The sequence below is a fragment of the Parasteatoda tepidariorum genome, chromosome 9 (genome assembly GCF_043381705.1).
Source record: "Parasteatoda tepidariorum isolate YZ-2023 chromosome 9, CAS_Ptep_4.0, whole genome shotgun sequence".
In the NCBI taxonomy this organism is placed as follows: Eukaryota; Metazoa; Arthropoda; class Arachnida; order Araneae; family Theridiidae; genus Parasteatoda; species Parasteatoda tepidariorum.
In genome coordinates this window covers 87,163,643-87,186,534 of record NC_092212.1, presented here as the reverse complement: position 1 = coordinate 87,186,534, position 22,892 = coordinate 87,163,643, and the positions used below count along the sequence as shown (strand labels likewise).

Genomic DNA, 22,892 nt, shown 5'->3' with positions numbered 1-22,892 from the left:
GTTTTACATGTATAATAGTTGTAATTATTCCGACTATTAACTAACAGCTGAAGTTAAACATCTAGATTGATGTTTACAATAAAATATATGAAAAATTCAGGGAAAAAAATTAAATTAAAGTTTATAAATTGGCCAACAGACCCTAATAAATATTTGAAATTTTATAAAATTAACTATATCTACCATGTGAGACCTAGAATTTACCATGTGAGAGCTGTCAAAATATAATGGAATTTCTACAAGCTTCGTGAAAAATATTTTTTGTCAAACCTCATGACCGAAAGCTGGTGGTTTAAAAATTTGAAGTTTAAAATACAGGAAACATAATAAAAAGATTGTAAGAGACAATTGATGAAAGGAAAAAAACATGAAGTTAAAGGCTAAAACTATACAATTGACCAAAAGGATCCAAAAATTCAACATAAAAATTTGTAAAACATCGAGCGTACGATATAATAAGATATAATAAGACATAACATTTTTTTAAAGATTTAAAATGAATAAAGCACTTAAAGTAAAAACATCGAAATAACTAAAATGAATAAGAGAAGTAAAGTTAAAATAACAAAAAAGACTGACTTAAAATAGTCAACATTAAGATCCAATATAGAAAACAGATTAACATAAATAAGAAAAAGTTGTTAAAATTCATTGACTAAAAGACACAAGGTCAATAAAACAATAGTACAATACAATGAAGGAAAATTAAAAATTTGTACTAAAATAACATTAAAACCTAAACTAGGCAAGATAAAATCAAAACAATTCAAAATGTAAATAGAGTAAAAAGGTGGTCTAAAATCGTATAAATACACTTTAAAAACTTAGGTCGTGGTCCATAATATAAAAATGACAAGCTGGTCCGGAAATGGAGATATTAATTAGTTGTTAAAACTTGTGCCAGCAGCTCCTCTAGAGCGGTTTTGATGATGGTTTTGATTATTTCTCTGCATCTATTGTTTGCAAAAATTTGTCGGTCACTTTTATCATTGAATAAATTTTGTCGGAGTTCTTGGAAATGATTGCAGAAATATGCTAGATGTTCAAGTGTTTGTTTTTCATTACAGTATTTACATTTATCATCTTTAAGAATCTCTTTTGATAAGTTCCAAACACTCCGTGCCCAGTCGAATATTGATTTAAATAAAAGTTTGCTTGTAGTCAGGTAGTTGAGTGTCTTAATGAATTTGTTGGTCTGCCGACCTTTACTCGATTCTCTCCATTTCCTTTCCCAGCTCACCATGATAAGTTTTCTTACGTCTGTTTAAATCATCTTAGGGGTCCTCAGACACCGGAGATCTTTAATGTCTGAGACGATTGCGTTCGTTGCGACTCTATCTGCCTCCTCATTGCCCTGGATACCAACATGTGCCTTAACCCAATTTAATTCGATGCCCTCTCTCCATTTTCTTTTTGTTTGTTCGATGAGTCTGGTGGAAAGTTCTGGGTCTGCCAATGCCTGGAGGGAAGAAAGCGAGTCTGAAAAAATGGTAGCTTGCGTAATATTGTTTGTTATAGTCCAATCTAGTGCCGCCTCGATCGCCATCAGCTCAGCAGTAAAAATATTGGTATTGTCCATGACTCTAGTGGAGACTTGATCTACTGTTATTCCGTCAATCTTAACTTTTATTGTCTGTCTCCATTATAGAGCCATCTGTAAAGATCTCAAAACCATGATCTATTGGGCTGTTATATCCCCAAGTCTAGACTCGATACGTAGAGGGGTGGACTAAATCGGGGACATCAAAATTAATGTTGAATTCAAAATCTGGTGGTAAAACATCATGGATATCTTTGAGTCCCCAATCCCATTTTATGCGTTTTATTGTAACCTCCTCTATGACTTTAAGTTGTATTGGGATGATTCCTGCCAGTATCTGGAGAGCTTCAGTACTTGTTGTTGAGTAAGTTTTAGTGATCGTCAGAAGTGGAATTCTCTGAAGTTAATTTAATTTCTCGTTTATTTTGACATTATTTTTATACCAGACACACCTTCAGAGGTATATGCGATCTCAACGCTCGAATACGCCATCTGGGGAGAAGATCGCCTCCCTTTGGCCCGGAACTACCTCAAGTGTATTTTTTGACAGTTGTAAAGGTAATTTTTTACTAACGTGAGGTGTTTTACGTTCAACCTCAGGTTATTATATTTCAACCTCAAGTATATATTTTTATACCTGCAGAGGTATTTTTTTATCAACTTAAGATGAGTCATTTTACACATCAAGTTACCATAGGTCAGCCTCAAGTGTTTTTTTTTTCGACCATTAGACAGGCTGTTCTTTATGAACGTGAGATGTTCGATGATCTACTTTAGGTTATTATTTTTCAACCTAAAGTGTGGATTTATATAGTTGTTGAGGTATTTATTTATCTATCTAAGGTGAGCCATTTTTCACTTCTGGTTTTTATAAATCAACCTCAAGTGTATTTTCTGGCACTTGACAAATTTTATTTTTTATTACTGTGAGGTATTCCATGTTTTATCTTAGGTCATTATTTCATAGCCTCAAGTATGTATTGTTGTATTTTTAGAGGTATTAGTTTAGCAACCGAAGATGCGACATTTCACACTTCAGGCTTTTATAGCTCAACCTAAAGTTATTTTTTTAATACTTACGGAGGTAATAAGTAACAAAAGTGAGGTGTTAATCAGCCAACCTAGATTATTAATTTTTAAAAACTAAACTCAGTGGCTCGACAGCCCATAGAAGGCCAAGGCCTACTGCGCCCATCTCAGTTTTCTTGACTTTTCAGATGTTCCTGTCAGGTGGTCATCCGAACGCGGAACCCCCAGTGTTTAGTTCCAAAGCATGCTTGGTACTCATTTATCGACCCACTGAAGGGATGAAAGGCTGAGTCAACCTTGCCCGGCCCGAGGATTGAACCCAGGACCTGTGCACGGGAGCGCGAAGGCCTCTATATTCTTCGGCGCTACCACTCAGCCACCGGGTGTCTTATTAATTTTTAACTTCACTATTTTTTATATTATATAAAGAATAGTGAATATCTTTATATTTTTTCACTAGAAGAGATCTTCATTTATCAACCTGAAGTTTTTTATGTTACACCTTCGGTAGTAATTGCTTCTTTTTTTAAGTTATAAAACAAAATTTCAAATGCATAATTCTTCTGTAATTTAAATAGATTCAATTAAATTATCTTGAAATGACACTTATCGGAGTTACACAGTTAAAAAATAATAATTCTGTGAACTCACATCTTTATAACCCTTATGAAAATTTAAGGTATATTTAAGGTTGATTTGAGGTATTTTTGAGGTNCGGAGTTACACAGTTAAAAAATAATAATTGTGTGAACTCACATCTTTATAAGGTAGATGTCTAAGGTGCTTGAATTTTTAAAGCTATAAAACTGCAAATTTAAATAATTAGTCAGCTGACATTCAAAATGCTTTTATTTAAAACTAAAATTTCATTTTTTTACAATTCAACAAAATTATTTTAAATATTGATTCTGTCTCAGTGGACTGATCGTTAAGACACGGTTCCCAGCAGATCACCGAAGTCAAGCATCACTGGCTATGGTCAGTGTGCGGGTGGGTGACCATTTGGATCAGTTTTCATAGGGACCGAGGGTGTGCGATATTGGTCCTCGTTAAACTGTTCTACCGTAAAGTGCTCGACTTCGCGTGCAGGTCGTCGGGCTACCGAAGAGGGGGTGCCATCCCTCTGCAGAGGATCAAAATTGTGATGGCATGTCTTCGGATCATCCTCAGGGGTGTTTCCCAGACCATCGCCAATAGCCCATTGTGCAGCTCTAGTGCGACGCAAATTAACAACAGCAACTGTCTCCCTGTTGAAACTTGTAAGTATTGAAACCTAAAAGAAAAATATGAGTTAGTAAAAAAGTCATATTTACAATAATGGAGAAAAGATATTTACAATAATGGTTTTAAAATATTAGAAACTAGATATTGTTTTTTATGATTTGAATAAACTGGATGAAATTATTTTTCTTTTTCAGAAAAATGGCATTCCACTTCTGTCATTTCTGTTCGATCCTCGTAGCTAAACGCGTTTAAAAGAGTGGCAGGTACCACAGCCACAAAATGAAATACTCTGAAGAAATCTTTAGAGAAATTCAAATATATAATTCAGATCCTTCTAACACTTTTCATTTTCCCATTTATCTTTCATTATGGTACTTGTAACTTTAACAATTAGATTTTCTTCCTTTTAATTCATAATTTTCCTTCTTTTGATTCAATAAGACTAGTCTATATTTTTAAACTTTTTCTCAGATTTCATAAAACTAATAATTTTTTAATCAATTTTTGACACTGATTCTGAAAAAACTTCCGTTATTGTCAATCACATCAGAGTTTCGCAAAAATATAGTTATTTTAATATTTTAAGCAATGTAATAAATAATCAACAATCTTTTAACAACATAAAATTTTAAAGTTAGGTACAAATTTTATCAATTTAATCAATATAAATTCAATCAATATCAAATTCAATCAATAAGTGTCAAACACACTTACCAAATTTTGCATAGTTACCACTTTTGATTGTCAACGCACATGCCATTCGCCGGCTCGCTCGGAACTCTGGGTAATGAGCTATTTAATAGTGTAATTTAAGCAACCTCAAAATAAGTTTAGGTATAAATCGAATAACTTCGTACACCTCAATAAATATCTGACTCTCTTTAGTTGAAATAAGAAAAAAATTTTATACCTCATAAATACCTCTTTTGTTATGTGTCAGAAAAACAACCTGGTATACCTTAGATATCCCCTTATCAGTCTGGTTGATATGAAGTTAATTTAAAACAACCTCAAAATGAACTTAGGTATAGATAAGAATGACTTCATACACCTCAATAAATGCCTCACTCCCTTTAGTTGAAATTAGGTTAATTTTTTTTTATACCTCACAAATAAATTTTTTGTTTTAAGTATCAGAAAAACAACCTGTATACGTTGAAAAACACCTCATCAGCCTGGTTTATTTGAAGTGAATTTTAATATATATTAGTATATGTAACAACTTAGTACACCTCAGTTACAACCTTTATAAGGCATAATTTCGATGGAAGTTTTCTCAGCAACCTTAAATTACCTAATATATACCTCAAAACAGCCTCAGTACCTAAAAAATATCTCAAATGTACCTTAAATTTTCTCAAGTATTGCTGCTCACTACAAGGCGCAAACCTGAACCGTCAACGGGGTGCGCATGAAACCTCACCATAAATAACCATTTTAACTAGAACCATGGGAACCAGCAGTTAAAAACCAATTTCTAATTCCTAAAAAGATTTAGAGGCGTTTTTGGTTAAGTTGTTGTTCATTTACGTCGCACTAGATCTGCAAAATGGGCTATTAGCGACGGTCTGAGAAACATCCCTAAGGATGATCCGAGGACATGCCATCTCAATTTTGATTCTCTGCAGAGGGGGTGGCCACCCCACCTCGGTAGCCCAAAAACCTGCGAGCGTAGTCGAGCATTTTACGGTGGAACAGTTTAACAAGGACCGATACCGCACACCCTCGGTCCCTACGCAGATATATCCAAGTTGTCACCCACCCGCACACTGAACGCAGCCAGCGATGCTTGACTTCGGTGATCTGCGGGGAACCGTTATTTTTTTTTTTTTTTTTTTTTNTTTTTGTTAAAAAAGGTATTTCACCGAGCAATGAACATTTTCACCTGCTTGCGATTTTTTTGCGTGCGAATAAAAAGTAGATTAAGAGAAAATATTTTTCCGGAGAAAGCCCGCTAAAATCTAGTTTTTTCCTCTGTATCGAATGCAATGAGTAAATGAATGCGTGAATCGTATGCAGCAAAAATAGATTTTTAGAAATGTTATTTTTTTTAATTAATAAAATAGTTGTTGTTGTTGTAGTTAATTTACGTCGCACTAGAGCTGCACAATGGGCTATTGGTAACGATCTGGGAAACATCCCTGAGGATGATCCGAAGACAAGCCATCACAATTTCGATCCTCTGTAGAGAGGATGGCACCCCCGCTTCGGTATCCCAACTACCTCTGCACGCGAAATCGAGCATTTTATGGTAGAACAGTTTAACGAGGACCAATACCATACACCCTCGGTCTCTATGCAGACTGATCCAAGTGGTCTCCCAAGCGCACTCTGACCGCAGCCACTGATGCTTGTCTTCGGTGATCTCCTGGGAACCGCGTTTTATTGTTGTTGTTGTTGTTGTTAATTTACGTCGCACTAGAGCTGCACAATGGGCTATTGGCGACGGTCTGGGAAACATCCCGGAGGATGATCCGAAGACATGCCATCACAATTTTGATCCTCTGCGGAGGGGATGGCACCCCCGCTTCGGTAGCCCGACGACCTGCGCGCGAAGTCGAGCACTTTACGGTAGCACAGTTTAACGAGGACCAATACCGCACACCCTCGGTCCCTACGCAGACTGATCCAAGTGGTCACCCACCCGCACACTGACCGTAGCCAGTGATGCTTGACTTCGGTGATCTGCTGGGAACCGTGTCTTAACGATCAGTCCACTGCGGGACGAACCGCGTTTTAACGAATAATATTAAGTATATAGCAAAACAAGCAAGCTATAAGCTTATTTGTAGTGACATAAAATGTCAGATTTTCACGTTACTACCTGTCATTTCAAAGTTATTTTTTTTATTCTACTTAGCTTAGGATAAACATTACGATTACATCATTTTAAAGGCATATTAATTATCTTATCAATTTCGTTTCGATTTTTTGATTGTTAGATATCTATTCATGAAACATATTTATTCTAATGTATTTCAAACTGCCCATTCCTAACGAACATAAAACCTAAACCAAATCTAATAATGGCCCCAATACAGCAAATTCTTGTTTAAAAGATTTCGTTTCAATAGATACTATTATTTTTAAAATTGAAACTCTTGGCTGTAAATAAATTCGTATATATACCGTCACTTTTACCTTAGTTACATTTGAAAGTATTTCAACTTTCTTGAATTTAATGTAGTTTCATTATGTCTTGTGAAGGATGTAGTATACGATTTCCTGTTATACAGTTCCGTAAAAAGGTAATTGAAAATTTTCTTTTTTTAGCTCTATGGAAATTTAAAAGATTTTTAAACTCTTTTTTGTTACATTTTTGTGCGAATGCTGAAATACCTTAAACAATATTGTTTGTAAATAGGGGGAGAGTTCAATATCAACACCTACGCCCAAATTTTGAAAAATCCGTAAATTGGTCACCAATAACAAGAAGTTATTTAGAAATGATGATTTTAAATTAATTAATATTCTATTGCCGAAATAACTTTAAGTTTGTAAATTCCAATTTGTAAAAAGCTTTGTTATTTATTATTAAACTGAATTAGAGCTTTTTATTTATTTACGAATTATGACAAACCTATATATGAAATAGGGAAGAGAAAAAATAAATTCAATTTCGCACTTAGTCTTATTGTTGAAAAAAAAACTGACTGGTCTCTAAAAATCTTTTCTCCTAAAACCGTAAACATAATTCAAACATTGCCCAATGTTGTCTAAATAATATTATCAGGGTATCTGCGCACCTGGAAGCTCATCAATTTCGGTATTGAACAAAATTTGTCATGATTTTAACTATTTTTCTAAAAAAATCATAGAAAGTGATGGATTTAGGTCGCTGAAAAATCTAATTTTTAAAATGGAATTTACCCCCTCCCCCATTCCATGGCGTTCCGAATAAACTTCTGTGATTTCAGAATTTTTGTTATTATTTTTTTTTTTATTTTATCAATTTAAAATTCTAACTGAAGCAAGCCAGTCATTGACGAATTTTTTTCATTCTGAACAGTAAAATCAGGAGTATTTCTTTATTTTCGATGAACAGGAAAAGTATCTATAGAATATAACTCTGTACAAAAAAAGGGAATTCTGGATTTTAACTGGCCAAATTTGTCCATCTTGATTGCGAAAATTTAACTTAATTCCGCCTCTAGAACATGGATTTAAAAAATATAGATTGTGTTTTTACGAATGAAGAAGGAAACATAAAACTGGCGGATTTTACACTGTACTGATGTTTTGTTTAAAAAACTTCTACTAAGGAAGGAAACGTAAAATAAACTTTCTATACGATTTGGGGACCCGGGTCAACAGCCCTGTATGCCTCTGCCTCAGTCAGGCTCAAGCCCAAACGCAGGAGCCTTTCTGTCCTCAGGGGTAATACCAAAAACTGACGACAAAAAGACTCCAGTGTGTTGGCAGGCAGTGTGTTCCCTGATGAAGTGCTGTCTTGCTTAATACACATATCTTTAAATATTCTTCATTTTCTGCTAGAATCGTATTTCTGACTTTGTAAATTAAAATAAGACAAATTTGGTTTTAGCACTTTTCCATTTTGATTTGTTATTTTATTTTGCCTTTTTTCTCAATTTGTATAAATCAGTTTCCTTTTTTGATTAGAGCATTTTGCATGTCTGAATTCAGTTAGAATCTTTTTTCTTTCTTTTTCGTGTATTTTCCACGCTTCTTTGATCATCTGAAAAGAATTCCATTACAGAACAGAAACGCCAGGTTATTGATTGCAGTAGACTTATGTAAGAATTTGTAGAAATGTTAAATTTTAAAATAAAATATCTTTATATCTTTTTGACAAGAAAGTAGTTTATTAAATAGTCATATATACATTTAAGTAACTATACCATCTTAATTGTAACTAATGAAGAAACGTAATTTTCTCAGTTGTATTGTAATTTTATAGTTGATTATTTTGTCAGGGTTGTTACAAAAATTTCAGGAATTAAATATGCAACCAGAAAAACTCTGGGGAAAATGATGTAAAAGAAAAATATTATTAAAAACAATGCCTGTTTAGTAGGTGAAAAATGAGTCAATATTAAATTTTTGTTAGTGTATTTTCATTTCATTTGAAACGTGCTGAGATCCTTAGAGAATGCTATACTCTAAGAGGAAACATTTTGCGCTGAATTCTCTTTAACCTACATAAATAATTCGACGTATACAGTATAGAAAAATTGAGTTGAGGTAATCTATAGTTCGTTCACCTGGAGCTGGAACTTGGCTCCGCGTTCATCACGTGGTATCCCACGATACCATTTTGCTGTTTTTGGGAGAAGGAGTATTCCCAAACAAGGTTGCTTTTTGGAGATCATATGACAAAAATAATATTTTACCAAGTACCAACTCCTGGTGAACGAACTATAGATTAAACCATAAAGTTCTTTTTTTTTCTGTAATTATCAAAATGCAAACAAATTTTAGCAGGATTACGCAACGGCAATCCTAAATAATTTATTTGTTATTATGTAATTAAAATATGATCTCCTCTAATAGTTTATGTGTAGTTTGAAAGCACAAAGAAGATACCTCAACTCACTTGACTAATGGACATGAAATTGTCATGAAAATTTATCCCATTGTACTGTGTCCTTTTAATGTTTTATTTCTTTATTCCAAAATAATAGAGAGTGTCAATTAAATAATACTAGTTCTAATAGTAATGTGGGATTGAATATATCTTCTTTAATTCTCTTTGACAAATGAACAGGTAATTTATGTTAAAGGCTTTTGTGTTGCAACCTTGTTTATCTCTCTCATCATTAATAATTTTATTTTTTATTCCAGAGAAAATGCAATGATTGTGGTCTCTTATTTTGCCAAGACTGTGCTTCGACTAAAGGAAAGCTCTATCAGTGTTACCGATGTAAAGTGTTCACCTGCGTGCCTTTAAATTTTGACGATGTTGAGAAATTAAAGTTAAAAGATTTGCAATGGTTTTTGGAGACAAAAGGAATCACTATTCCTGCCAGTGATAGCAGAGAAAAGCCAGTTTTGGTACAATGGGTGATGAGTTATTCCCAAAGTATATCTGCTCAACCACAAATGTACACTCCTCTCTATCCCACCTTATTCCCCCAAGGTCAAAGTATTAGGGGTCTTTTTGGACCCCAGGGGGTTTCTTCTAGCTCATCTATACAAGTATAGTTTCATTTCTCATTACTGTATTTTAAAAATATCCTTATAAATGCTAATATTTGGTAGAAATAATAGGTCTTATCGCATATCACCTTGCAAACATAATGTGCGGATACAAAAAAATTTCTAGTGATTTCTTCCTATTTCATGAAGATTGTTATTACTATCACTAGTTTCAATGTTACATTTACAATTATTTTCAGCTTAAAGCATAATATAAAAATAGGGAGGCCAAACAGGAAGTTCATCAATCTGAAAAAAATCAGGGAATTTAAATTTAATGCTCTTAATTTAAAAAAGTCAAGAAAAATGATGAAATTTATATTTAAGGTAATGAGCAATCAGATATTTTCATTGTCAGTTACCCACGATAAATATCACACACAATTATGTGTGCCTATTGGAACTGTTTTGATTTTTTTTTTCTGTTGTACTAAAGAGATGCCAACTTGCTCCAAGACAGGGGCGGCGCCAGTAGGGGGTCAGGGNTGTTGACTCATAGGATATAACATATATTTCATGTTAAGCAATATTTCGCATAAAGCAATTTTACGTTAATGAGGGAGTGGTAATCTTTCAATGCATGATTATTGGTTTAATAAATTCGATTAATAAGGTTTTTACTCACCACTAATTCTTATGTGATGCGCCACTTTGATGAACCGTTTAAAAAGTTGGGAAATTTAATAGAAAATCTGCCAATTTTAATTTGTTGTTCTTACCGTTTTTTAAAATATTTTTTTGAATCTGGAGCAGTTGGCATCTGTGGTACTATATCTGATTTATATCCAAATTTGAAAATTATAATTTTGAACACAAGCATATTTTTATAATTTTGTTTTTTATTGACGAATTAAATCTGCAAATTATAAATGTAATTAACCTTTTAACTGTTGAACCAAAACTCAAGTTTTTACTTATTGTAAAGTTTTTCCCATAATTTAGCAATTTTGTTTCAATAAAGTTATATTTTTAATACTAATTATTTAATTCATTAGGTCCCACGTGAGGAAATTAATTCTAGCAGTCGTGTTGAATTAGCTCAAGAACCTAAAGAAGAAAAATCAAATACCAACAATGCTGGGGTAAGTTGCATTTTTTTTTCCTGTTATATTGCTGCAGGTCAGAGTAATAGATGCAGTGTATTTTTATGACTAACAGGACCTGTATCTGGGCTGTTGGAAAAAAAGTTCTTTTTAATATTGAAATTTCTTAAGTTTTCTTTCCTATTTAAATCATATTATATGATAGACGTGGCATACCTATTTAAGGCAGTAGTCCCCACAATTATAAAGGTCCTTCAAAAAACATAAAATTTCTTGCCTTTTTTGTGTATTGATTTGTAAGTAATGTATGAAAGCTGCTGTTTCAATTTTTTCCCCTGTGCCGTAGTGTTTGATGCCAAGCAAGAGATTTTCTAGGATTGTTAATTGACTATTTGTCGCCAAGTTACTTAGCCGGTTCTTCCATCCACTGAATATTCAAATAATGTCACTTAGTTGTTTCTTCCACTGAGAATGATGAATTGAAGGAAGCTTAACTAACCTCCTATCGTTAACAAGAATTTTCATGATATTGATAAATTCTACGTTTTATAAGTAACTGATACCTACATACAATTAATTTCTTTCTATATAAAAATAATGCAGAGATAACTGTGCTCTGGAAAAAATCCGAATTTCCGGATTTTTTCGCTAACTGCGATCAGGAAATCCGAGGTACAGAAGTTTAAAAAAGTGTATTTTATTTAGAAATAAATATTAGAGCTAGAATTTATACTTGGCATGTTTTTCAATTGTAAATATTTTTTCTTTCAGAATAATGAATGTGATTAGACATAAAAGTAAACTTATACATAATTATTAATTTAAATTATGCTGCATATAATTTATTTAGAATTTCATGTTTTTAAAATATCTATTATTTAAATTTTTGAAGATATAAACTTTTTGAAATGCTTCATTAATGATTTTACTCGAGAAATTTTCAGGAGTTTTGAGTTGGGCTCACAATCACCCTTGCCTATGTATCTGAAATTTTTTTTTTTTAAATTTCTTCGTCTACATTAGACAAAAAATGTTATCACGCTCTAGAATCAGGTCTGTGAAATATAAATTATTAATCAGTTGTAATCAAATTGCCAGAGAAGCGAGCAGTAATTTCAATTTTAGTTGTGTTGTTTTTTAATGTATCATAGCAAGAATAAGAATAGTCTGCTGCTATTGCAACAGTCTCATTTATATTTGATTTACCTATATATCTGAAAATTGTTTTTTAAATTTCTTGTCTCTGTAATGTATCTGAAAGTTTTTTTTAAAGTTCTTTGTCGCCATTAGACAAAAAACTGTTATCACACACTAGAATCAAGTATGCAAAATATAACTTATTAATCAAAATAATAAAATTGCCGGAGAAGTGAGCACTCATTTCAAGTTTAGCTGTGTTGTTTTTTTTGAGAACCTGAATTGTTATAATATTAAAATGATAATAAGAATTAGTCAAAAGCTCGCCTCATCTAATTTAAGTATGACTTTGACAGAGATAAATTCAATGCCTGTAATAAAATGTTTAGTAGGTAGACCACTTAAGGCTAAAAATTGTAAACCAGTCTTTATTGCATCTAACAGTTGGGACTGTTACAAGAGGAAAGACATGATTGACTTGTTGAAATTCATTCCTACTGTTGAACACTTGCATTATAAATTTTAAAGAACCAATCAAAAAGACATGAGCTAAACTACAGCTAACGAATGAGACATCTTACATATTGATCATGAATCCATTTAAACAAAGTAATGCTCCCAATTCGTAATATTATGTAACATAACAGTTATAGGGTATCTGCGCACCTGGAAAGCCATGGATTTCGGTATTCAATAAAATTTGTCATGATTTTAACTATTTTTTTAAAAAAATCATGGAAAGTCATGGATTTGAAGTCATGGATTGCTGAAAAATCAAATTTTTAAAAATGGAATACCCCCCCCCCCTGATTTCTCAGTGTTCCGATGTTTCAAATATCTGAATTTGTAACAAAATACCCCCTCATAGTTAAAATATGAAATATTTTTATCTTTTTCTTTGAAAAATATGGTGTCTTTCAGGAAATGAAAGAAAGAACATCCTTTCTAGAGCGAATTATCTTTTGAACTTTAGTGATTTCAGAATTTTCTTATGTACTTAATTTTTTATTTTATTTCATCAATTTAAAATTCCTAGTTTAGGCTTTTTATATTGATCTTACTTTTAAGAAAAAATAAAACAGCTTTAAATAACTGCATATATTAACTACATATTTGACTGTATTTAGTTATTTGCTTTGGTATTTTTTTTCCTGCTGTTTTATTGCTTCAACTCTTCACTCTGTTTTTTAAGTTTAAGATCAATAAGGATAAAGTTGCAGTTTTGGTTATACCTATCATTTCAATTAATGTTATTATAATGCTTTTTTTAAATTTATTGTTCTGTTTTAGTCGGAGAAAATAGTAACTTCGATAAGTCATGAAAAATTCATGGAAAGTCATGGATTTGAACATCTAAAATGTATCAGAAACCCTGCAGTTATTATTCATTTTTGCTAAAATCTTGAAACATGTACATTTAATAAATGAAACATATATATTTACATATAATGAAGTTTTTTCATAGTAAAAATTTATTCAAAGACTAAATTTGAGTTAATAAGCCTCTTTCTTTGCCAAAGTGATTAACTTCCTTACAAAAAATTTTTAGTAATAATAGAAATTACTCTGAGGATATTCAAATACTTTCTATATTTTGTTACATGAAAGATGTATGTATTTTTATACAATCTCTATCATATTTTTTAATTTGAATAGAATTTTATAAAACATAAAATATTTTTTTATTTTTCTCAACTACTTGATTTTTGGATTTAAATAATTTGGTAAGTGAGGCATCCATGTACTGAATTGTTAAATCTTGTTAACACAAAATTCACAGGGCTATCATAATTAATTCATATTGACCAAATTTAATCTTATTCAATACATTATGAAAACAATTTATTTTATACTAGCAATACATATTATGTATTTCATTAATGTATGTAAAAAAATGCAATTATATACCAAACAAATTAAACTAAGCTTACAAATTTTTACTAATTTTTTAATTATTTTAATGAAAATAACTAATGAAAAATATAATGTAAATACCAATAAGTTATTCATTTTATTTTGTGCTGAAATAGTCTGCAATTGATTTTTCAATCCCTTTCGTCATATACTTCACCTTCAATCACTTCCTTCATATCTGTGCTTATATTTAAGTGTCCAATTTTGTTCATATAAAGCACTACTCAGCTTGATTACTGATTGATTGTTGACTCATAGGATATAACATATATTTCATGTTAAGCAATATTTCGCATAAAGCAATTTTACGTTAATGAGGTACAACTGTAATTATGATTTATATTATATCATGTATAAAACATACAGCCAAAATTATTAAAACTATTAATTGACTTACTGAAAACATGGTTCTCTTAGTATTTTAAGATCAATATTACTTGCTATATTATAACTATTCAGTTTATATTACATATAATAACTATGAGTTGTTAATTATTATCAATCTAAGTATTGACTTTAATTCTTTTATGACAGAATTTAGGCAGATTTTTTAGAATAAATAAAACTTAAGTGGTTGCCAATAATTGTCTGGTCTTTACGAATAAAAATAAGTTTTTATTTTTTTTTATTTGCTTCTCAATATTTGTTATTATTTATATATCTTGGACATCCATGGAGAAAATTTTTGTTTCTAAGAAAATCCCTACAAAATTTTGTATTAAAAAATGTGTCACTTTGCAAAATTTTTCCTTGTTAAAAAAAAACATATTTCGATTTGCGTATTAATTAGTTTGAATTCCTTAAGCTTATAGGTAGGACCTTAATAATTTAATATTTTTTTTAATAATGAATTTAATTTAATAAATTATTTCTGTTTCAATATTGATTACTGTTATTTTAAACATATTATGGGCATTTATTCAAGAATTGTGTTAAATCAAAAGAATTTTTTCGTTGTTTATCTTATGAAAATTTTTTACACAATATACAAACTTTACTTTCCAAAAATATTTTGAAAAAGTTATTGNTTTTTTTATTTGCTTCTCAATATTTGTTATTATTTATATATTTTGGACATTCATGGAGAAAATTTTTGTTTCTAAAAAAATCCCTACAAAATTTTGTATTAAAAAATGTGTCACTTTGCAAAATTTTTCCTTGTTAAAAAAAACATATTTCAACTTGCGTATTAATTAGTTTAAATTCCTTAAGTTTATAGGTAGGACCTTAATAATTTAATCATTTTTTTAATAATAAATTTAATTTAATAAATTATTACTGTTTCAATATTGATTACTGTTATTGATTACTTTGTTAAATCAAAAGAATTTTTTCTCTGTTTATCTTTTGAAAATTTTTTACACAATATACAAACTTTACTTTCCAAAAATATTTTTAAAAAGTTATTGTATTAAAAAAATTTTTTTTTAATTTTCACATGACTATAATATATTCCCGGATAAGTAAACTAATTATAATTTATAAAAAAAATATAAATGTTATGTTAAATGAGTTAATGATTTTTTTCAAATCAATCTATTCCCTATTTAAGAATAACTTTTGTTAATCTGTTTTTAATACATACACAGCTGCACGTTAGCCCAACAGTTATAAATACAGGTAGGCTGTGGCCTATATACCACAAATTTCTGCATGCTATGTAGAACTATTATTTAACAAAAAAAAAACTCAATTTTCTGAGTATATTAGTAGGAATAATTTGAAAAACTGATTTCAATAGTTTGAATGGAGCTGGTTCCAATTACTTATCAAGATAATCAATCTCTGGCTGTATTTTATTATTTACAATGGACCCTGCAGGTTTTTAAATTGAGTAATTTTAATCAAAATGCCATTCAACTTCTTCACTGAACTCTTCAGTTTTATTTTGTAAAAAAACTTTACTAGAACATCTTTAAATTTAACCTACATCATCTAAATTGTTTGTAGGCACTAAAAATTTCAAATATTGTTTGGTCCTCCACTCTTCTTGGAGATTTCACTAAATATTTAGTACCACAAATATAAATGTGGTGCTAAATATTTAGCACCAATATTATGTGGTGCTAAATATTAGCATCACATAATTAAAAGATTCTTTTGTCTTTCAGAAATACCAAATTATAGATTTAGAATCTGTTAACAGCAGAAATCATATATTTGAATTGACTACAATGGAACTGAAAGTGTTGCTCACCAGAAATTTCATCTCATTTCGTGGATGCTGTGAAAAATCAGAACTTCAAGAAAAAGTCTGTTGGTTATGGGATCGTCAAGAAGCAGCGAAAAACAAAAGTATTGTCTTTTACTTATTTCATGTTATGACCTTTTATAAACATTTGTTACAAAATATCATACCTTGGCCAGTGGTCGGAACTAACACGCTACGAGCAATAAAATTACCGTAGTCACAGGGTTGGCATTTTGCCTGGAAGGAAGTAGGAAAATTAAAAAAAGTAAAAATAACCAAATATAATTGTTTAACAATAACTATTTAATGAGTAGTTGAAATTAATATTAAAAATTATTTATTTCATTTTTCAACAGAATTTTAAGAATCAGAGTCAATCACTTTTAGAGCATGCTTCACAAAATAGATCTAGGACTCGCATTAATTTGTTCTCTTCAGAATTACAATGATAAAAGAACAAACAAAAAAGCAATTAATTTTTCTCTGTTGCTACCACCTTCAATAAAAATAATGCTGGGTCACTTCCTGATCGAATACCTCTCTCCATGGAAAATAATTTTTTCTCAAAAGTGTCTCGAACGTGTTTCGATTTTAATTGAACGAAATGTTTTTCATTGGAGCAATGTTTTCTCAATCTTTCAGAATTGTAATTGTGAATTTCTCATTCTTATAATTAGCTTTATTAGGAAGAAGAAAATTCGAAATCTAGTAGTTTAAGTGTGCCCCCGTCTTCTTGGTTCGAATTTTTTTTTTCAGTACTTTGTTGTTATCATAGCAAAATTTAAAAAAAATAATAATAAATAACATCTGCGCACACATTCCAAAAGTATCTGCAAGCTCTGAATATTTTTTCATTACAGAATATTTATATATATATATATATGCATTGCAGAAAAGATAGAAACAGTTATATATTTCTTGCAGGGTTTGTTGATTTAAATCAGCTTGATTTGAATCATGATTTAAATCAAATTATGTTTTTTTTTAATTATTGATTTAAATCAACTGATTTTTATATATATATATATTAATTTGAAAAGTTAAAAAATGGTGTTTTAAATTATTGATATTTTTATTATTTCTTTTCTTAGTTTTAAAATTTATGTTAAATAAATTGCATTAGTTTTAAAAGTTATTATTGCTGCATTAATTAATTTTAGCTAATGAAATTACTTTCTTTCTTGGTATGTGTTAAATTCCAACACATTTGAAATTACATTTTTAAAAATCTTTTGATTCTTGAAATTATTAAATTAAAGTAACAGATTAAAGTAAACATTTAAGTATTTTTTTCTCATAATATGTTTACAATATCTTTGGCATTATCAGATTTTCTATAAAGAAATTTTGTGAAAAAAAATTTCAATGAGTACATAGATTTATAAAACATTATTTAGCTTAACTTATCTTTTTTGATGTAGGATTAAAAATGAATATTTTATTATAAAAATATATAGATTAAATGTTTATTTATTTTTTGATGAATGACTGCATTCATTAACGCAATCAGTAACATTTATTTTGTCATTTTAAAAATCAAGAGAGAGAAAAAATAAATCACAGTCTTAAATTAAAATTATGGTTTGGTAATTGAAACTTTATTTTAATAGTTAAAATATTAAAATAGTTAAAATAGCTCGTCTTTAAATTTCAATCATCTCTCGAACAATCATTTCTCGAAACAATTGTAAATGGGATTCTGAAACTAAGCCCATTGTCTAATTCNATATTTTAATATAAAAATATATAGATTAAATATTTATTTATTTTTTGATGAATGACTGCATTTATAAACACAATCAGTAACATTTATTTTGTCATTTTAAAAATCAAGAGAGAGAAAAAAATAAATCGCAATCTTAAATTAAAATTATGGTTTGGTAATTGAAACTTTATTTTAATAGTTAAAATATTAGAAGAGTTAAAATAGCTAGTCTTTAAATTTCAATCATGCATTTGTTTCAAAATGGTTGCTATGTATTCGAATCGTGTAATCGAAGTAAATACATTAAAGACTTTTCATAGTTAAAATCTCGAAACAATTGTAAATGGGATTCTGAAACTAAGCCCATTGTCTAATTCCATTTGTAATTATATCATTATTTTCTGGTTATATTATTTTTAGTCTTTTTAAAACTAAATCTGCTTATTAAAATTACTTGAATTTCTCATCTTCCTTCAAGCTTAAAAAATCTAAAACTATTTTTAATTTTTAAAAATAATTACAGATAATCTACAATACAGTTTAAAAGTATTATTTCTTTGTTATAAATTTCATTATAATTGTCAATAAGCCTATAGCTCTTTTCAACAACTATTTCACGTGTTTTGAAATTATTCTAAAAAAAGGAAAAATAACCACTTTTGTAATTTGCACAAATAAGTAAACCGCAAGAGGGAAAAAATCACTTCAAGCTCAATCTTTTTTTTATAAAATCAAACTATGTATTTCAGTTGTTTTTTAAAAGCATTAGTCAATTTTAAACCACTCTAATATTTTCTTAGAAATCGCACAAATTAACGTACTAAAAATGGGTTGAGCTGTAATTTTTTNTTAAAAAAAAAATTTTTTTTTTTTTTTTTTTAATTTCTTCATTTAAAATGTTTGTATATGTTTAAAAAATGTTAATAAATAAATGAAGAATAAAAGGGAATGAAAAAGTATGTTAGTACACACCACTTGCATTATTTAAAACTTGTGTTCAGATATTTCTATTGAGATTCATTTTCTGTCTGTTATCAATATCATTCTTATATAGATTAACTAAATTTATAAACTTTTCAGAATGAAATAAACTGATATTCACATTTTTTCTGCTTGTTTTTTTTTCTTGTTACTAAGCCTATGCATTCCTGTTTACTTCTTATATTTTAGCCTTAATTTTAACAACTCAAATCATTTTAAAAATTCAAATTTTTCAGAGCAGTTGGTTTGATAATTTATTAATTTATTTATTTTTAATGTTGTCATTTACTTTTTTTTCTTTTAATTTGCAAAGAAATAGTTTTCAATTTAAATTTTTAAACATATATATGTTATTTAAAATGTTTCCTTCAGTCGAATTTGACAATTTAAATGTATTTATTGCTGATATGTAATCTTTCCCCATATCTATCAATTTTCTCTCCAAAATTTTCAAAACTTCCTGACATTTCAAGTAATATAAACTGCTTTATTCTTTAATAACAAGGTCCAAGAATGAATATTTCCTAGCAATGCCAAATAAAAAATACCCTTTTTTGAATATAACTTCTCAGAAATGCAAAACTCTTTCTTCACTGAAATTTTGTATCATTATCTTTTGGATATTTAATAAAAGGAGATTTTTTAAAATTTTGCTTTACTTCAATAAAAAGTCAATTTTTGTTTAAAGCAATTAGCAAAAAATGCAATTTCTGTGTGTGTGTGGGGGGGAAACTTAACACAAGCCCTAAATGTTTTATCTCGGGTATATGTATACATATAAGGTAATAATATAAAACAATAGGTAATAAGTGTTAATGATTATAAATATTTTAATAAAGAATTTTTTTGAGCTTTAATAAAATTTTTAGTTTATTTTATAAATAAAAAATAATTTGGTTGCAAACTAATCTTATAAATAATATAATGTAAATTTTATAAATGTATTAAGATTCTTAGATAGTTTTTTTGCCATACATTTCTTCTAATATTATTTTAACAATTAGAGAAATAGTTTTGATGATGAAAAAAAATAATCAAGAGAATAATTGCCATTGAGTTTGTCATTCCAATTTTATCAGAAAACCACTGATAAATGACTAGACTTCTTTAAAAAGTTAATTAAAGAATAGTTTTCCTACTAAAGCTAGTTTTTTTGTTGTCAGAATCAAAACGGACAGGAGGTCGTGTAAATGTTGCGAAAAACTTCTGGGATATTTAGGACACATCATCAAGACTAAAACTGCATAAGAACCAGTGCTCGGAAATGTTATCGTAAATGGCTAGGGTCGCTTCAATATTATGACCTGCTCAGAAACAATTTGTTATAAGAAAGAAAATTCTGGTTCTCTTTCTCCCTACCTTGCTCTAAAACTCCAAGAAAAGCTCTCCTCTGCCTTCCTATTTGCTAAGTCCATTACCAAAAATTTGGTCGACTAGTACTGCCTATTTTTCAAAAAAAAAGGAGGGCATCTCAAACCGACATTGACGTCAGAAAGAGATAGGCTGAGACTCGTGCAAAAAAATCTATACAATTTGGTTTTGATATAGCAGTGCAGCCTGGCAAAATTAAATGTAAAATGATATTAAAGTATGAATAAAAGAACAGGTTGTAGACAACACTACAAAATTTATAATGAACATTGCATTTGACAACCGGGAAAACATTTTTGTACAAGAGTTTCAGAGTTAAGCTTTTAACATGAAAGGAAAGGGTTCTGAAAGTGGAATAAAACGTAAATTGTTTTTCGCAAAATTTCATCTGTTTAAATTTCATCCTAAAATAAGATTGTTTCGGTGAAAGGAAAAACTATGGAGTGTCGCCACTTACTTACACTAACTTGGGTGGGCATGCTTGCCAAGTATCTTGTTCTTTTAACAAAGACTCCTGTATTTTATGACTTTCTCCTGTTTACCTGTATATTCTCAAACTTCTCCGTATTTGTTGAAGAAATTTTTTTTAAAAAATGGTGATAAAATATCCACTGATTGCAAAAGTACTTCTCTTATTCCTTAACAGATGGTGCTATTGCCAGTTCTGCAGTATGTTTAGTGTTAATTATTTAAGTCAAGTCAAGATGATGACTCAGGGGATAGAGCATTTGCCTTCCAATGAGGTAAACCCAGGTTCAAACGAATTCCGCATCCGGCTTGCCCCCACCAGAGTGCTGACGTGAAATATCCTCAGTGGTAAACTGATCACTGGTTAGAGTCCCCTTGTCATCAGGCTAACCGTGGAGGTTTACGTGGTTTTCCTCTCAATGTAACTCAAATGCTGATTATTTCCATAAAATGTACTCCACAGAGGCAAAATTCTCCCAATACTCGATCCAGGAGTTCCCTCGTCTTCTGGATCTAGTTAAAAATTACAAGGCAACAGAGTTGAACATCAGTAGTCGTAAACCCAAAACTGGGTCGGTTAGTAAAATATCCGTTATTTTATTTTTCCAATGTTGGCAGGTATGGATGGGGACAGGTTTATATTTATTGCTGACGTGGAAACCTGAAATTGCCAAATATGTGCTTATAAGATTTTTTATGTATTCAATGGAAAATTTCTTAAATGCTTTAACATCTCTTTTTAATTCTTTTTAGACACGATTCCTGATGAAAATTTATGCAAGATCTGTATGGAAGCTAATATAGATTCCCTGTTATTAGACTGTGGTCATATGGTTACATGTACAAAATGTGGAAAACTCTTACACGACTGCCCTATATGCCGTCAAATTATTGTACGAGTTGTACGAGCATTCAGATCATAAACATTTCCATTTTTTCTTGTATTTAAGTATAACCAAAGATTAATTGTGATGACAAATTTTGAGTCTCTCTGTCTTTTTCCCAGTTTTATTTTCTGAAGTTATAAATTGTTTGTAAATACATAGGAAATTGTTATATTTTTAATAAAATTCCTAATTAAAATTTGTTTTTCTTCATGTAAAAGCTATTTCATTTTTTAATTAATTAAAATAACTTCATTTGTACACAATTAAAATGTCTTTATTCAACTTGGTCAACAACAACTGCCCTTTAAATTAATTTTAAAAATCAATGTGAAAATGAAGGGAAAAAATACTTCTCATTGATTTAATGTTTTACGTGCATTTTGAATTTTAATGCATTTCGAATTGATGTAATGCATTTCTAATTCATTTTAATACAGCACACCAAATATGTACAGTATTAAAATTAATTTGTTTAAATTTAAGAAGTACTTATAATACATTAAACAATTGTATTGTGTTTAGTTCAACCTTTCTGTCCCAAGGGCCACATTAATAAATTCACAAAGATAACTAGCATGTTTTTTCACGGGCGCTGAAGCATCTTTCTTCGACTTGACAAATGTGCTTTCGCGTAATACACAACATCACCATGTTCAGTTTCCAAATCACTCAAGAACTCTTGAAATTGCCCGTGATTAAGTTCTTAAGTAATGTCTATATTATTATATATATCTCAGAAGTGTCTATATTAAATATTTTATTTAAAATGTTTTTTTTTAAAGAATATATCATCTTGAAAAAATAGTTAGACTAAATTTATTTTAACAACTTAGCAAGATATCACTTTTTATTTTTTTAAATTTTGAATGTTTTGGATGAACATTAATTTTTAAAAATTAAGATAGATGTGAGGAAAATAATATGTTTAGCTTGCTGAATACATAGTTTTTATTGAATAAAAAGTGTTTTAATGTGTTCTTTAAGTTTTGCACACAAAGTGTACAAAACAGCAAATACAGAGTGACTCAAAAAACCTTGATTAAGAACTGTTTAATATATTTCCATTAATCAAAAGAAAATAATTTCAGGATATTATACATCAATAAATTTTTACATTTATTTCCATTTCAATATAGGGTCCCTTTATACTGTATTGTATTTTATCTAAACAATGCTCTTTATAAAATTCATTGATCATATTTTCTTTAAAACAGTATCTAAAGTCAAATATTTAAATAATGTTGTT

The 22,892-nt window shown here is 29.6% G+C and overlaps 1 protein-coding gene across 1 annotated transcript; it reads left to right on the top strand.

Moving 5' to 3' along the window:
* Positions 1 to 6,581: 6,581 nt before the first annotated feature.
* On the top strand, positions 6,582 to 21,842 carry LOC107449587 (E3 ubiquitin-protein ligase rififylin). Its single transcript, XM_016065161.3, has 5 exons — positions 6,582 to 7,041; positions 9,596 to 9,949; positions 10,945 to 11,031; positions 16,155 to 16,338; positions 21,513 to 21,842. Exons 1-5 carry the CDS (start codon positions 6,988 to 6,990, stop codon positions 21,680 to 21,682), a joined length of 849 nt encoding a protein of 282 aa, XP_015920647.1. The 5' UTR covers positions 6,582 to 6,987; the 3' UTR covers positions 21,683 to 21,842.
* Positions 21,843 to 22,892: the final 1,050 nt, after the last annotated feature.